General features: G+C 53.9%; 1 protein-coding gene across 4 annotated transcripts in view; it reads left to right on the top strand.

Annotated features, from left to right (window-relative positions):
• SCARB1 (scavenger receptor class B member 1) overlaps window positions 1-16,270 on the top strand; it is a 68,782-nt gene that overhangs the window by 23,767 nt on the left and 28,745 nt on the right. For all 4 annotated transcript variants that reach the window (XM_032876489.1, XM_032876492.1, XM_032876491.1 and 1 more), the window contains exons 2-3: window positions 11,918-12,075; window positions 13,977-14,118. In XM_032876489.1, coding sequence (XP_032732380.1) covers window positions 11,918-12,075; window positions 13,977-14,118 — 300 coding nt within the window. The remainder of the gene's footprint in view (window positions 1-11,917; window positions 12,076-13,976; window positions 14,119-16,270) is intronic.

Genomic DNA, 16,270 nt, shown 5'->3' with positions numbered 1-16,270 from the left:
TCTGGGATTTTGGGAGGAAGACACAGAGGCAACGTGCACCTCTCACCAAATTACGTCAGCATGGTGTCACTGTTGGCGCAGGTCCTGTTTCTAGTCCCTTTTGCACAGATGAGAAACTGAGGCCCAGGAAGTTCTGCCGGGCTCCTGCTGGGAGGTGGCAAAGGGCAGGGTGAGGAGAATGCAGGGAAGCAGGTGTGGCTGTCGGGTTGGGGCCCCTCTGCTTGTAGGGATGGCTCCACGCCTCTCCTCTTCCTCCTGGGTCCCCCGACAGCCTTCTTGCTGGTCTCCCGGAACTCAGATCTGGGGGGACGCCAGCATCCTTCTGGGCCTCTGTGGGCTGAGGCTTTGCTTACGACCTTCCAAGTGCTCTCCTCCGCTTGCCACATTTTTGTTTTAGTTTTTTTCTTTTTAGAAATCAGAATTTAACATCCGTACGGGGAAGTACACGGTATTGGTGTAGATGTCGGTGAATTTTCACATAGGTTTGCTGAGCTTGTCTGGATCACCAGCAGATGGCTGTTCTCCACCCGCCCTGTTGGTGCCAACCCTGGGGTACCACTGTCCCCCACCTCTGTCACCAGAGATCGGCTTTACCCGCTGGCCGGATCGTCGCGAGAACGGATTCCTGCTGCCCGTTCTCCTCGGTGCCCACCTTTTTTGGTTGGTTCCATGCTTGGCTCATCCGTGTCATTGTGGGCATGCAGGGTCCACTCCTTTTCTCTGCTGGGTGCCATCCTGTGGCGTGAATGTCACCCTTTTCATCCTTTACCTTGTCTGTGGACATCTGTGTTTCCAGTTTGGGGCTGCTGTGGGCCCTGGTGGACATGGCATTTGTACGTGGAGGGACCTGTGTTTTCATTCCTCTGGGGGAAGCCCTAGGAGGCGGCCTGCTCTCTCGTGGGGCAGAAGTCTGTTCCACTTTTGCAGATAATGCCAGTGTTTTCCAGTGACTGTACCTCTTATGCTTGCACAATATAGTGTGCGAGCATTCTAGTTGCTCCATTCCGGGCCAGCGATGCTGTCGTCAATCTTTCTTGTGTTAGCTATTCTCGTGTAGGCTGGAGGATCTCACTGTGAGTTTTATGGACACTTCTCTGATGACTAGGCTGCCCAGGATGGGTGCGGTGGCTCCATGAAATCAGGGGATCCTAGTCTCCTATCTTTTCACTCCACCGTCCTTTGTTTGTGGTTTCTGTTCTCAAGGCTGCCTCATGATCCAATGAGGCTGCTCCAGCTCCGTCCATCATGACTGCGGTCTAGGCAGCAGGTGGGGGTCTTGTCAACAAATATATAGGAATTCCTAACATCGATAATGCCAGGAGGATAAAACTGGGTGGTGGATAGAATGTGACTGCAGAAGGGCTGTTTTAGAAAGGATGGTCTTCTTTTCCTTTTCATTCACTGCTGTAGTCTGCAGACTTAGAACAGAGCATGACGGGTAGTGGGAACTCAGTAAATATTGTTGAGGGGATGAAGAATATTCAGGGAAGGTCTCATTGAGAAGATAGATTTAGAGTTAAGAAGCGAGGGGTCACCAGTGAAGTCGCGGGAGGGATGATTGCCCCAGAAGCACAAGCAGTCAGTGCAAAGGCCCTGTGGCAGAAGCTTGCTCTTGGGCTCCCCAGCAATGAGTGTGGTGTGGCTGGAGCAGAGTGAGCGAGGTGGTTGATAAAGGGGGGAGTGATTGCAGTGGTTATAGAGAGCCTTGTAAATCCCTATCAAGGACTTGGATTTTATTCTGAGGTAGATAGGAAGCCATGGGAGGTGTTTGAGCAGGGGAGTGACATGAGCTGACTTATCTTTTAAAAGTATAACTTTGGGGACGCCTGGGTGGCTCAGTTGGTTGGACGACTGCCTTCGGCTCAGGTCATGACCCCGGAGTCCCGGGATCGAGTCCCGCATCGGGCTCCCAGCTCCACGGAGAGTCTGCTTCTCCCTCTGACCTTCTCCTCGCTCACGCTCTCTCTCACTGTGTCTCTCTCAAATAAATAAATAAAATATTTAAAAAAAAAACAATTTAAAAGTATAACTTTGATCCCATGGGGAGAGCAGACCAGGGGCAAGGGGAGAAGCTGGAGAACCAGTTACGAAGTTAGCGCGTTGGTCCAACAAGCAGTGCTGGGTGCCGGGTGGTGTTGGAGAGAAGTGGACGGACTCCAGGCGCGTCTCGGAGAGAGAGCAGCCAAGACGGAAGGGTATTAAGTGGGAGGGAAGTTGAGGAGTCAGGGATGGCTCAACTTCCTCGCTGAAGAAACTCACCCCATTGTCTTAGCAAACCACTCGGGTTTCCTATAAAAAGCTTTTCTTTTATTTGTCTTCCCTTTAAAATCAAAAGAGTTTGGAACAGTAGCCAAGGGTGTGGTGTTCCCAGGTTCTAGACTGACTCAGCCCGTGCTGTGGTCCTCCCTGAGCTCCAGGGCAGCCTGGGGCAGGGCGCGCCTCCAAGCCCAGGGATGCAGGAGGTAATCCAGGGCGGGCGGGGTGCTGGTCCCGTCTCCAAACTGGGCCGTGTGTGCCAACTGGCCTCCTGGCTCCCGGGCTTGAAGGTGTGTTTCCTCTGGAGCCTGTTTCTTCTTATCACCAGGGGAGGGATTAGGTTTTGCAATTCTGTGGTCAGGTCAAGTTAATGATTGTTCTGTGAAGCTTCCCTGAGCCCCGGGAGCGGTGTGAGGCCGCGGCCCGTGTGTGGGTGCAGAACCGGCAAGTTGGTCTCTCCCTCTCCCTGTGACCTTGGGGAGGCACTTGGCCTTCAAGCCTCAACGTCTGTATCTGTGAAATGAGCCTTAGCAAATTCGGTGAGGCGAAGTCGCCAGAAGTGTGTTGTTACCTGAACAACATAGATCCAAACGGTTGATAGGACTTTCCGGCGCCCTGCATGTCCCCCAGCTTCTCAGGGCAGAGTCCAGTGTTGTTTCTCTCTGTATCTTTAAATTCCTACCATCGCATCTAGCACAGGGTAGGTGATTGTGAATGGGATGAGTGCACAGTCATAATTAGACCAGGCAGGGCTGTTTCAGGCAGTTTTGGAGGACTTCCTGGAGGAGGTGGCACCTGCTGAGTGGAGTTTTGGACTTGGGTGTTGGGGGCATCCTAGGCATGGGGGCAGGGACTGTGGGAGGCCGTGAGCTGAGCCGCCTTTCCAGAGTGGACTTGGGTGGGAGAACGAGGTGGCGCCTTGAATGCCGAGCACAGGAATTCATACTTGAAGGTGGACGGGAGCCTAGTGATCATCACAGCTGCCTCATATGGAGCACCTACTGCAGGCACTTGCTGTGTACTGACCCTAAATCCCATCTATGACTCTGCCAAGTGGGGTCTGTTCCTATGCCCATTTTACAGACGAGAAAGCTGAGGCCCTGAGGTGTTTGTTCCTGGAGGCCTCACAGCTGGGAAGGTGGAGGTGGGTCTAGTCGGGTCTGGCCACCCCAGTGCCGCTTCTAAGAAGATACTGCAAACCCAAAAAGTGAGTGCTGGTGTGTGATCTGAAATTTTCTAGGGGCTTCATTTAAAAAGAGCCACATAAAAAAAGGAGTAAGAAACAGGTGAAATTAGTGTTATTTACCCGATACGTCCAAGATCCCCACTCAGCCTGTGGATCAAAATAAAACCAATCATTGACGAGATAAATGTATATTCTTTTGCTTTTTTTTTTTTTTTTTTTTTTTTGGACAAAGCTGGCCTGTCGCTGGCGCCTGGGCCCCGCTCTGCGGGACTGGCCCCGTGTTGGGTGTTCAGGTCCGGGCTGCAGCCGGTGGCTGCTGGACTGGACAGGAAGGTCCACACCGACATCCAGCCAGGTGCTCCCGGCGCACCACCAGCCCCTTCTGCGGACGGGGGATTTCTGGGTCACCCGGGCTGTGCGCCTTGGGGATTTCTATATTGAGCTTCTTGAACAGAGAAAAGCCCGCCCACGTGTGTGTTAATTAAATGAAAAATAAGAGATCCCACTCCTGGAGATGGCACACCCGTCTGGAATAGCGGAAAATTTTTTTTTCCTTAACATGGCAGTTGCTTCTGGAGACTGCAACTTCTCCTTCAGCCTCCGTTGGAATGCCGCCTCCTCTGAGAGGCCCTCCTGGACTGCTCTGTTGGACAGACGGGCCCCGTCCCGCTCCATCTGGCTTTATTTCTTCCCAGTCTGCGTCAGGGCCGGACGTTCTGTCCCAAGGGGGTCTGCTGATCAGAGCCCTTGCTGGTTTCTTCTTTGGGGCATCGGCTGTGTTCACGATGCCGCTGGGCCCCTGGCACGTGCCCAGTGAGTCTTTGGGGTACCGGGGAATGGTTGGGGTGCGTGGTGCGTCTTTTCCACTATTGTCTGGGGGCCCGGAGGTCATCCCGATCTTCCTGCCTGGCAGCGAGCTGGAGGGCCCTCGTGGGCGTCCTCGGGCGTGCTGAGGAGCACGAAAGTGGGCCCGGAGCCTCCTGCCGAATCGTTCCCTGTTCCCCCTGGCATCAGGGGGGTGCGGATCGACCCTGGGAGCTTTGGGCCAGGATGCCAAGCCGGCTGGGTGTGGGCTCAAGTGACACTCTGGTCACTTAGCTTTGCCTTGGCCTTAGCCCCTGTATTGGGCTCAGTAGTGCCCACAAACCCCTCCCCCCCAAAAAAAGATATGTCCCGAGTTCTAACTCCTGGTGCCCGTGAATGTAACCTTTTTTGAAAATAGGGTTTTTGCAGATGAAATTAAGGTAAGGAGCCCTCCCTCACCCCAGCCCCAGGTGTGCCTTAGTTAGAGCAGCCCCCAGGGAATGTGGAGTCCTCCCGGCCAGCGAGGTACGCTGGGTGATGGTTCCCGAGTGTGGTGTTCGCCGGGGTCTCGGACTTCCTGGCTCTTGGGATCTGGTGGGAAATGCTTTTCTGGTCTCTGAATGAGGTCACATGCTTTCGCCACGGGTGGCCAAGGGACAGTGAAGGCTCTGGGAGTCACGAGGCCCCTCTCAGCCTCTGTCTGCTCCCTGCTCACGGCTTATCCCAGCCATGTGCTGGAGGCCAGCCCGGAGGGCTTAGTTCCCCGGAGCAGCAGGCGCGTGAATCCCGGGCCTCTTCATGCCTTCCCTGGGCCTCTCTGTGAAGGGCAGGACTGACCCACAGCTCCCCGTCTCCACGTTGGGACTGCTGTTCTGTACCTCCCTGGGCAGTGTCTGGGTCTCCCCCCTGCCCAGCCTGGGGAGGAGATGGGGGCAGATGGAGGCCTGCGGAGCCCACCCTTGGATGGAGGGGGGCCTGGCCTGTGAGGTTGCAGCTCACGAAGCCAGAAAATTTCACCACATTGTAATTTTAAAGATTGACTTAATTGAAACATAGACTGATAGCTAAAAAGTAATGTATGTGACATTGTCATTTTTGCCATCCCTTGTCCCCTGAACTGCTGTTCCAGCCCAAGCTGGGCCCCAAATAGGCCATGCTCTCTATGTATTTGAAAAAAAACAAAAAAAACAAAAAAACTCTCTCAAGTAGGAGTTATTTAAAACATATTCAAAGGAGGAAGCCGATAATCAGTCTCTGGCCATTTCCAAGTCGGTATTAGTTGTCCCAGAGTTCACACTGCTTGTTGGCTCCTCAGAAACGTGCGGAGTGTCTGCTGGGTACCAAGCAGTGAATCAATAAGCAAAGCCCGTGAAGGTGCTGTCCTTGTGAGGCTCTGAGCCAGCAGGGAGACAGAGGACAGTAGATGTAATTATAGGTGACAAGGACCATGAGAAATACAGCAGGTGAAAGGGAGTTTTAGGGTGGATCAGGTGAGAGATTTGCCTATGTGGCCACCTTCGGAAGAACATTAGAGGCAGAAAGTGCAAAGGCCCTGGGGCAGGAGTTTGCATATATACGGGACAGCAGGGCGCCAGTGACTGGGCTGAGTGAATGACAGGGATGGGGCCCGATGCAAGGCCCAGAGAGGCCACAGGGGCCAGACCAGGCCAGTATTAAGATGGCAACTTTTGTGTTCATTTTATTTTCAAGACATCAAAGGTTGCACATTAGTTTATATGTTTGACAAATTCCTATAAAGAGGCCTGACCGACTGTGTGTTTCTGCAGCTTGTCTGTTTTCACTCACGTCTTTGCGACTTCCCCCAGCCGGTCTGGTCCATTTCTTCTGCCTGCTGGGAGTGTGCAGAAGCCCAGCTCCCAGCTGCGGAGTGGTGCGGGTGGGCGGGGCCCGCATCTTGCTGCCAGGAGGGGAGAGGATAGGAATTTCGCGTCTCTCCGGACCTCGTGTTAGCGGACTCACAGTTTCTGTCCTGTGACTGGCTCTTGTCACTTGGTGTCCTGTCCTCCGGCTTCATCTGTGTGCAGACCTGCCTACCCCGTGAAGACTGAGCCAAGTCCTCGGATCGCAGTGAGCACAGGTGTGCTCACACACACGCCTTTTAGCAGGTGTGATGAAAGCATTCTGTCTCTTGATTTTTGGTTGTACAAGGGAGGTGTAGGCATTTGGTAAAAGTTGAAAAGCGGGTATGTTATGGACGAAGCTTGGAAACATCATGCCCGGGGAGGGAAGCCCCGTGGGGTCTCTCTTGCATCTCTGCCTGTTTTAAGAAATTGGGTGATATAGGGGCGCCTGGGTGGCTCAGTGGGTTGAGGCCTCTGCCTTCGGCTCGGGTCGTGATCCCAGGGTCCTGGGATCGAGCCCCGCATCAGGCTCTCTGCTCCGCGGAGGGCCTGCTTCCTCCTCTCTCTCTGCCTGCCTCCCTGCCTGCTTGTGATCTCTCTCTCTGTCAGATGAATGGAGAAAATCTTAAAAAAAAAAACAAAAACAAGAAATTGGGTGATATGGATGTAAATGGACGACTCGTATTGGATGCTTCGAGACATCCGTAGCATCGTATCAGATGTGTATTGGAAAAAAGGCAAATCCGTGGAGACAGAAAGTAGATGCGGGCGTGTGCCAGGGGCTCCGGGAGTGATGTGACTGCTAGTGGGCAGGGGGTCTGGTTTTGGGGTGGTGAGTGTGTTCCGGGCTTTGACCGTGGTGGTGTTTGCACAGTTCTGCACGCACATCCACACCCTTGAATTAGACCCTAGGAAGTGGGTGAATTGTATGGTATGTGAATCGTACATCATTAAACCGTCAAGAAATGGTAACATCATGTTTTCACGGTTCATCGAGAACGTTCCTCCTTTTTACGTGTGCAGCCTGATGCCTTTTCTCTCTCTCTCTTTTTTTAAAAAGATTTTATTTATTTATTTGACAGAGAGACACAGCGAGAGAGGGAACACAAGCAGGGGGAGTGGGAGAGGGAGAAGCAGGCTTCCCGTTGAGCAGGGAGCCCGATGCGGGGCTTGATCCCAGGACCCCGGGATCGTGACCTGAGCCGAAGGCAGACGCCTAACGACTGGGCCACCCAGGTGCCCCCCAGATAGTCTCTTGATGCCATTTTGCGGTCGGTCGCCTACCTCCACCTGAGCCCTGTGGCCACCACTGATCTGGTTTCTGTCCCTGTGGTTTTCCTTTTTCCAGATGTCCTGCGGCTGGACCCAGGCAGTGTGTCGCTGTTTGCTTTCCTTGGGGCTTTTGTTACTTAGCATGTGCCCTGGAGGCTCATGCCAGGGGTGGACTGACCAGCAGCCGGTTCCGTTTGTGATAGAGCAGTGCCCCCCCATTGTTTCATTATGTGGCGGTTTATTTCTCTGTCGAGGGACACTGGAGTTGTTTTAAAAAATGTTTTGAGACCATATTTGTTATTGATGGGCATTTAGGGAGCCACAGTTTCCTGGCCGGGTCACAGGCTACAGCCCCTGCCAGGAATTCCCTCCCCGTCGTCTTTCCCTGGCCAAGTTCAACTCCCTTCTCGGGCGCTCGACTCCCACATCCCCTCTTCCAGGCAGCCCTCCTGACTGTCCAGGAACGGGCTGGGTGGGGTGGGTTGGGTGGGAGGAGAGGCAGTGGCGTCCTGCGAGGGCTCACGTTGGCCGTCTCTTCCAGTCTTTGCGTTCCGGACCGTGGTCTTTGACCTTGGGGGAGGGGATAGGGATCAAGTCAGCTACATCAGGTAAACGGCCCGTGAGCCTGGCGGGCGGTGCTATCTAATCAGCTGCTCCTTCCCGTCCCCTCTCTTCAGACGCAGATCAAAATCAGTGCAACGTCTGTTCCCACCTGCGGGTGGGAGTGGGGCACTGACAGGGACGGGGAGGCAGACAAGTCGCCTGCACCAGGCGACTCCCTGGCTGACCATCCAGACTCCTGGGGCTCTGCCATACCCTGCTCTAAGCACTTCACTCGAACACACTCATTTCAGCCTCACACCGGCTCTGTCGTCGTGCTCGTTTTGTGGATGAGAAGACTGAGGCCCACAGGGGAGCGGTGACTTATCCGCGGTCACCCAGCCAGAGGGCAGAGCTGGGTCGTTGAATGCTTACTCCCTGTGAGCGGGTGAAGGGGGTGGACCCCCCAGATCCTGGAAGCCCCTTCTGTTGGAGACAGAGAGGGACACGTGGCTTTATCTGGTGACACATTTATCTGGCCGTGATTTGTCTCCAAAGCAGAGTGAGCCGGAGAGGGGAGGAGGGATTCCGGAGTTCTGAAGACGGCTCTGGGTCCAGCTGAGAAATGGCTGGGGAGCGAGGCAGGAACTGGAGACTATTCTGTTTTGTTTTGTTTTGTTTTATTTTATTTTATTTATATGTTGAGAGAGTGAGAGCGAGTGGACACATGGGATGGGGAGGCGGAGAGAGAACCCTAAGTACGCTCCCCACTGAGCACAGAGCCTGATGCAGGGCCCCTTCTCAGGACCCTCAGATCACAACTGAGCTGAAATCAAGAGTTGGACGCTTGGGGCACCTGGGTGGCTCAGTCGTTCAGTGTCTGCCTTCAGCTCAGGTCGTGATCCCAGGGAACTGGGATCCAGCCTGCATCGGGCTCCCTGCTCAGTGGGGAACCCACTTCTTCCTCTCCCACTCCCCCTGCTTGTGCTCCCTTTCTGTTAAATAAAGATCTATCTATATTTATTTATTTGTTTATTTTAAACATTTGTGTATTTTTTAAAAGATTTTTACTTATTTATTTGACACACAGAGAAATCACAAGTAGGCAGAGAGGCAGGCAGAGAGAGAAGGGGAAGCAGGCTCCCCGCTGAGCAGAGAGCCCGATGCGGGACTCGATCCCAGGACCCTGAGATCATGACATGAGCCGAAGTCAGAGGCTTAACCCACTGAGCCACCCAGGCGCCCTTGTGTATGTTTTCAAAAGAATCTCTTGTGTGTGTTTTTTTAAATGATTTTATTTATTTATTCATGAGAGACAGAGAGAGAGGCAGAGGGAGAAGCAGGCTCCCCACTGAGCAGGGAGCCTGATTCGGGACTCGATCTGAGGACCCTGGGATCATGATCTGAGCTGAAGGCAGACGCCCAACCGACTGAGCCACCGGGGCGCCCCAGAAACTGTCTTTTTAAAAACCACTTAGTTGAGGTATGACTGACATTTTAAAAAACTGTCCAGGGGTGCCTGGGTGGCTCAGTGGGTTAATAAGCCTCTGCCTTAAGCTCAGGTCATGATCTCAGGGTCCTGGGATCGAGCCCCGCATCAGGCTCTCTGCTCAGTGGGGAGCCTGCTTCCCTCTCTCTCTCTCTGCCTGCCTCTCTGTCAACTTGTGATCTTGGTCTGTCAAATAAATAATAAATAAAATCTTAAAAAAAAAATAAAATCTTTAAAAAAAAAATCTCTCCATATTTAATGTATACAACTGGATGAGTTTGCAGATAAGTAGACACCCTGGGAACCGTCCCTGCAGTCTACGTGTGAAGATACGCATCACCTCCCAAACTCTCCGAGTGATCGCTATGGTTGTTTTAGTTACGCAAGACGAATAAGCCCAGAGATCTACTGAACCCCAGAGTGTCGCCGCTTAACAAGACTGCATCCGAGGCTCAAATATTTGCTAAGAGGGTAGATCTTATGTTACGTGTTTTTATCACACACACACACACACACACACACGAAGGAACTGGGACGGAAATCGCGTTTCCTCCTGACAGAGTTGCCGGTGGAAGCCAGGACAGGTGGCCGACCCCTAGTTACTAGCCCTTTGTGTGTCTTTTCAGTGGGGAGGGGTTGGGGGAGATGGCGTGACGGTATCACCTCCCTCTGTCGCTCCTCCCCGTGCACCTGTTGGAAGATTCGAGGATTTCCGTCCTGGGTCGACCACACTCCTGCCCAGCAGCCTCTCGCCTGAGGTTGAATTCCACGCATTAAGCCTATGCCCATGGGGCCTGGAGGGTCCTGGTGTTGGACCTGCTGTGTGGGGCCGGGGGAAAGCCACCCAGCCGCGCCGCACCTCGGTTTCCCCCTTGGAGACACAGGAGGTCACCTTCCTCCGGGAGATCAGGCGGGTGAAGTGCCAGCTGGCAAAGGTGTGGCCGGTGAGCCGAGGCGGGTCTTAGATTGGCTCCAGGGTGTGCTCGATTTCGAAAAACGAATGGCTGCTATTGAAACAATACCGTGATCCCACAGATTCTTTGCTGCTTTGTTCACATCACATTTATCAGTCTCTTTTATTTGCATGTGTTAGAGGCTCAGGTTGTAAGAGTGATCGTGCGGCTTCCATGGCCGGTGGGAAGATGTGTTGATCAATAAAGTATTATTATGATACCCTGGAATCCGGATTTTATGGGACATCTTCTGTTTTTTTTATTCTTGGCAATGAGTTCAGCTTTTCTTCATTTAAATGTCATGTTGGTGAAATGAGGAATGGCTGAGGCTACTGGTGCCCGTTGTATAGATGGGGAAACTGAGGTTCAAGAGGTGATTGTCTTGCCCATGTGGCTTTGGGGTCTAGCAGCCTCCAGATCCACTCCTTCCCAGAGTCTGCTGGCTGGGGACATGGGGCCGAGCTGGACCAGGTGACTCCTATCTTCTGCCTCCCCCCGGAGCTTCTGCCGTTTGGTTTTGGCTGTTTGGGGACAGTAGAGGTGACTGGCTTTGTTCTGGAAGGCCGTGTTCAAAGGACCATGGGAGGTGATGTAAGCTACCCTATACACCTCACTCTGTGGTATCGGGTGTCTATCTGATGGGCTGGGGCACTCTGCCCCACCCAGGCTTTGAGCCTTGTGGTGCCCGTGATGCGGCCAGGCCAGGTTGGCGGGGGGAGGATTGGGTGGTCCTGGGGGGACCTCCTTGTGACACAGGGACTTGCAGAGCTGAAGAGCCAGGCAGGGATGAGAGGCCAGTGTATCAGATAGACAGGCTGCAGACCTGTTTTCTTCCGCTCTGTCTCAGCACCACCCTGCCTCAGGGCCTTTGCACTGACCTTGCTTCTATGGGGGATTACCCCCTGCCACCAAATCCTTGTGTTCCACTCACTGCCTTTTGTTTTTATTTGTGTGTGTGTGTGTGTGTGTGTGTGTGTGTGTGTTCGTTCTGTCTTTGCTTGTGTTTTCCCCGAGTGACTACTCTGTTTGAAGTTGCAAGTCCCCTTCCCCATCCCTGCCTCTCACACAGCACATATGCACACATTGTACCTTCCTGTTTAATACCTGCCTTTTCCTTGCTAGATTAGAGAACTCGCAGAGTTGGGAAACGGGGTCTGTCTTGTTCACTATTTTATCCCCAGCCCTTGGAAGGTTGCCTGGTATATGGTGGGTGCTCAGTAAACATTTGTTGAATGAATGAATGATACATTTGGCCACATGAAGCCCATATTCCTAGAGTCCAGCCCCAGCTGCCTCCTGGTCTCTGATCAGGCTACCATTACTAGAACATGTTTACAAAAGTAACAGCAGGGATATGTTCCCTGTGGACTGACCCTCGCGGGGAGCAGCGTGTGTGGAGAAGTTTCTCTCCGCCCGGGGACCATCCCCTGACATGCCGGTGGGACTGAGCCGTGCAGGCCGGCTCTGGGCAGCCATTCTAGCTGTGTGGTGGGGTGGGCCCTGGCGGTGGCCCCGCTCACCCTCCTCACAGGCGTCTTTGTTTTTCCCCCTGCAGAATGTGCGCATCGACCCCAGTAGCCTGTCCTTCAACATGTGGAAGGAGATCCCCGTCCCCTTCTACCTGTCCATCTACTTCTTCGACATCGTCAACCCCGATGCCATCCTCCTGGGGGAGAAGCCGCAGGTGCGGGAGCGCGGGCCCTACGTGTACAGGTGAGGATGGAGGGGGCTGGACTGGGCCTCCCAGGTGGGCCGTCTTAGTGGGTTTGGACCCCATTTTACAGGTGAGGAAACTGAGGCCCCCAGGAGTCGGGGGGTTTGCTCAGGGTCAGTCTGCTTTCCCCAATCCCATGTTCTCGTGATTGAGACCGTGCACTGTGCAAAGCGATCTCTTAGGTTTAAACTGTGGCTTTCTGGGGGCACCCGGGTGGCTGTCATTAAGCAGCTACCTTCGGGTCTGGTCGTGATCCCAGAGTCCTGGGATCGAGCCCCGCATTGGGCTCCCTGCTCAGTGGGAATCCTGCTTCTCCCTCTCCCACTCCCCCTGCTCGTGTTCCTTCTCTCGCTGTGACTCTCTCTGTCAAATAAATAAATAACATCTTAAAAAACAAAAGAGAACACTGTGGCTTTGTGGTTGCAGGCAAGGGGCGTTCCTTCCCTGGGCCTCAGTTTCCCCATCTGTAAACTGGGGATGACAGTCTCCACCATGGGGTGGTTGTGAAGACTGGACGAGCTAGTGGGAATCCCCGAGCACAGAGCCTGGCACGCTGTGAGCGCCCTGTAAACATTTGTTGCTGGCGTGTTCTTACCACACCTGCCACGGCCCCTTCGCTGGATCATGGTCTTTGGGAGAGCGGAGCAGGTTTCCGAGAGATGAGGGAGGACTGTTCCGGGATAAGGCCTGATTCCCGGCTCCTGCCCATTTTGCCCTTGGGGATGACCCCTGTCACGGAACTCCCGTCCCTGCCAGGCTCGTCTGTGGAAGGCATCTGTGTGAGAGCTGGCCCTGGCTTGCCAAAGTTCATGTTTATTTCTTCATTCTGGAAGCATTTACTGGGCACCTCCTGTGGACTAGGCACTGTGCCAGTCCCTATTAAAGGCAGACCCAAGCCCCCGCCCCAGAGAGCTGACATCGATGGGAGAGAGTAGACTCATGGACATATCAGGTGGCCATAAGTGTGGTGAGAGCGAGGAGGGGGGAGCATGGAGGGTGCCGGAGGGAGGGGCGTGGGCAGGGTTGGTCTAACTGGAGGGTCATGGAGGACCTCTGCCAACGGGACACTCCCCTAAATGTGGGTGGTGAGAGGGAGGTGCCATTGTGTGAAGATGTAGGGGGCCCCCCAGGTAGAGCTGGCAGCTGATGCAAAGGCCCTGAGGCAGGCAGAGTCTGGTAGTCTGGGAAGGAGGAGCCCTGAGTGGCTGGCGTGGTATGAGTGAGGGGGAAGGTGGCCGAGAGGAGGCCTGAGCGTTGGATGGGTCGGTGGTGAGGATCTTGGAGGCCACATTTAGGAGCTTGATTTGATCCTGTATGCAGAGGAGGGCTGTCGGGGAGAGAAGGACATGATCTGATTTCTCCTTTTTGAAGATTCTCTGGCTACTTTGTGGAGAATGGATAGCAGACAAGAAGGAATAACGACGGCAGCGGCGTGAAGCAGCTGAGACTTGCGCGGCGCCTTCTGCGCCGTGGGCTGCTGCTTGGTGGCTTGACATGGGCTAACCCACTCCGGGCTCACCACAGCCCTACAGAATGGGGCTTGTTATCACCCCCACCCCCATTTTATAGATGGGCAAATGGAGGCCCTGGTAGTAAGTGATGGAGACAGGTTGGGAGCCTGGCCCTCTGTCTCCAGAGTGCACATTCCAAACCACTGTGTTGTGCTTTCTCCCTCGGAGAAGCAGGCGCATGCATGGGGGAGGCTGCTGTGAGGGACGGTGGCCCCTGGCCAGGGGGAGGGGTGTGTGGGGATTTGGGTGCTCTGTGGGGTAGCTCTGATGAACCTCACAGAAGCCCGAAGTGGGCTGAGGGCAGGCAGCTGAGGGCCCCAGCGCTCCTGGCGGGCGCCCCGTCCCAGTGCGACTGGGGATCTGCTGATCACCGGCTTCCCCGCCTGCAGGGAGTTCAGGCACAAGAGCAACATCACCTTCAATGACAATGACACGGTGTCATTCCTCGAGTATCGCAGCTTCCAGTTCCAGCCCGACAGGTCCCATGGCCTGGAGAGCGACTATATTGTCATGCCTAACATCCTGGTCTTGGTAAGTTTGCCCCTTGGCTGTGTCCCTTATCCCAGCCCTCATCCTTGTGCCCGGGGTTTCCATTTCTCATCCTGCCTGTCCCCCTTGCACGGGCCACAGGGAGGGGTACGGGGGGGCAGCCTGCGGTTTACGGGACCCTAAACCCATGCAAATCCTCCTGTCTCTGGTTTGGGGGTACCGGCCAAAGTCCTTGTCTTTCCCGTCTGACTCTACAAATCTAGACTCTAGAGGTACTAGTGGGGAACTACACAGGGCTCCCCCAGGCCGAGTCCTCATCTGGCCTCTTTGCAGGCAGAGCCTCCGTGCTCCATGGGTAAGAGTTATAGTTGTAGCTGGATTTGCCGACCTTTGGCGCTGTGCGCCGGGATCCCCGAGCCCACCTGGGGGCTTGCTGACTCACTGGGAGGGCTCAGGGACAGCGGACAGTCCCGCCCGTGGCTCTGATTTATTACAGCAGAAGGGCGCAGAACCAAAAACAGCAGAGGGAGAAAGCGCGTGGGGTAGAGGCCAGATTCCCGCCTCCAGTGTCTTCTCCCAGGGGAGCCGCACAGGACACCCTTAATTCCCCCAGCAACAAGTCGTGATGGTGCCCGGGAAGGGTTGTCACCACGGAAACCACAAGAGACTCCGTGCCCAAGGTTTTTATTGGGGGTGGTCACGGAGGCACCTTCCATCTGGCACGTACCAAAGTCCAGATCCCCAGAAGGGAGGCAGGTGGTCAGCATAAAGTGTGCTGTTTGTACACACGGTGCAGACCCCATGAGCCACCCACCCCTCGGTCAGAGAGTGGTGGGAGCTCCCTCGAAATCCCAAGGCCTGGACACTGGTTGAGGGCCAGCTTTGCCGGCAGGCCTTTCTAGAAAGAGTGGCCTCAGGCCTGTTGGGTTAATTTCTTGCTAACTCTGTGTTAGCACTTAGGGCTTGGGGCCCTTACACGTATTACCTGTTTACTCGTCGGTGACCCTGGGGCTGGCGCTGGGCTGTGCTCTGGATCCGAGGTGAGCTTGCCTGCCGAGTCCATGGGACGGACAGAACAAAGAATAAACACGCCTCGCAGCCTTACAGCTAGCTGCACCCTTCCCCCCAGCCCCATGCGTGAGTGTTATCAGTGCAGTCACCTGCCGCCACCGACGAGGCTGGCAAAGATTTTGTGATCGTGCCCCAGGCAGCACGAGCATTCGTGGAAACAGACGCTGTCGCGTGCTCTCGGGACGCACGGAACCGGTGTGGGCAGCAGGAAGGGGGTGACGTTGAATAGAAATTGCACAGGCCTTTGACCTCAGAAACTTCGTCTGTAGGAATGTGTCCTCTTGGTAGAACCGCACAGATAAAAGATGTTTGCACTCAAGGATATTCAGTGCCATAACCCTGTCAGAGCAAGCTTCTAGAAACAACCTGGAGGTTGCTCCATCGTCTTTCATTGTGGTGATTTATTACAGGGTGGCCCGGAGCGGGCCGCGAGGTCTAAGTGAGGGACGGCAAGGTGCAGAATGTACGCACGGCGCTACAGCGTATTATTTATTTATTTATTTACTTATTTTTTAATGTTTCGAGCAGAGCGGGCAAACTTCCGTCAAGGGCCAGATAGTAAATGAGTTAGGCTTTGAGGACCACCTGATCTCTGTTGGAACTGCTGATGCAAACCCAAAGGAAAATGTGTGGCGATGTTCCAGTAGAACTTTATTTCATATAATTTTCCTGTTTTTTTCCAACAGTCTTTTTCACTTCCCCAACTATTTGAAAAAAAAAATTTATAATATAATAAAAAAAAATAAAAATATATATATATTTTATATATATATACATATATATATATTTTAAAGATTTTATTTATTTGCTTGACAGAGATCACAAGTAGGCAGAGAGGCAGGCAGAGAGAGAGAGAGGAGGAAGCAGGCTCCCTGCTGAGCAGAGAACCTGATGCGGGGCTCAATTCCAGGACCCTGAGATCATAACCTGAGCTGAAGGCAGAGGCTTTAACCCACTGAGCCACCCAGGTGCTCCTATTTAAAAATATATTAAAAAAAATTCTTAGGTCTCAGACTGTACAAAATGAGCGGTGGGCTGGCGTTGGCCCACGCACCATAGTTGGCTGTCTCTGGTGTGGGTGTCTCTGGAGGAACACCGAAGAGCCCATAGCAGTGGGTAGCCT

The sequence above is a fragment of the Lontra canadensis genome, unplaced genomic scaffold (genome assembly GCF_010015895.1).
Source record: "Lontra canadensis isolate GAN:19392208 unplaced genomic scaffold, GSC_riverotter_1.0 scaffold58, whole genome shotgun sequence".
Taxonomy (NCBI): Eukaryota; Metazoa; Chordata; class Mammalia; order Carnivora; family Mustelidae; genus Lontra; species Lontra canadensis.
This window is presented reverse-complemented; position numbering and strand designations above follow the sequence as displayed.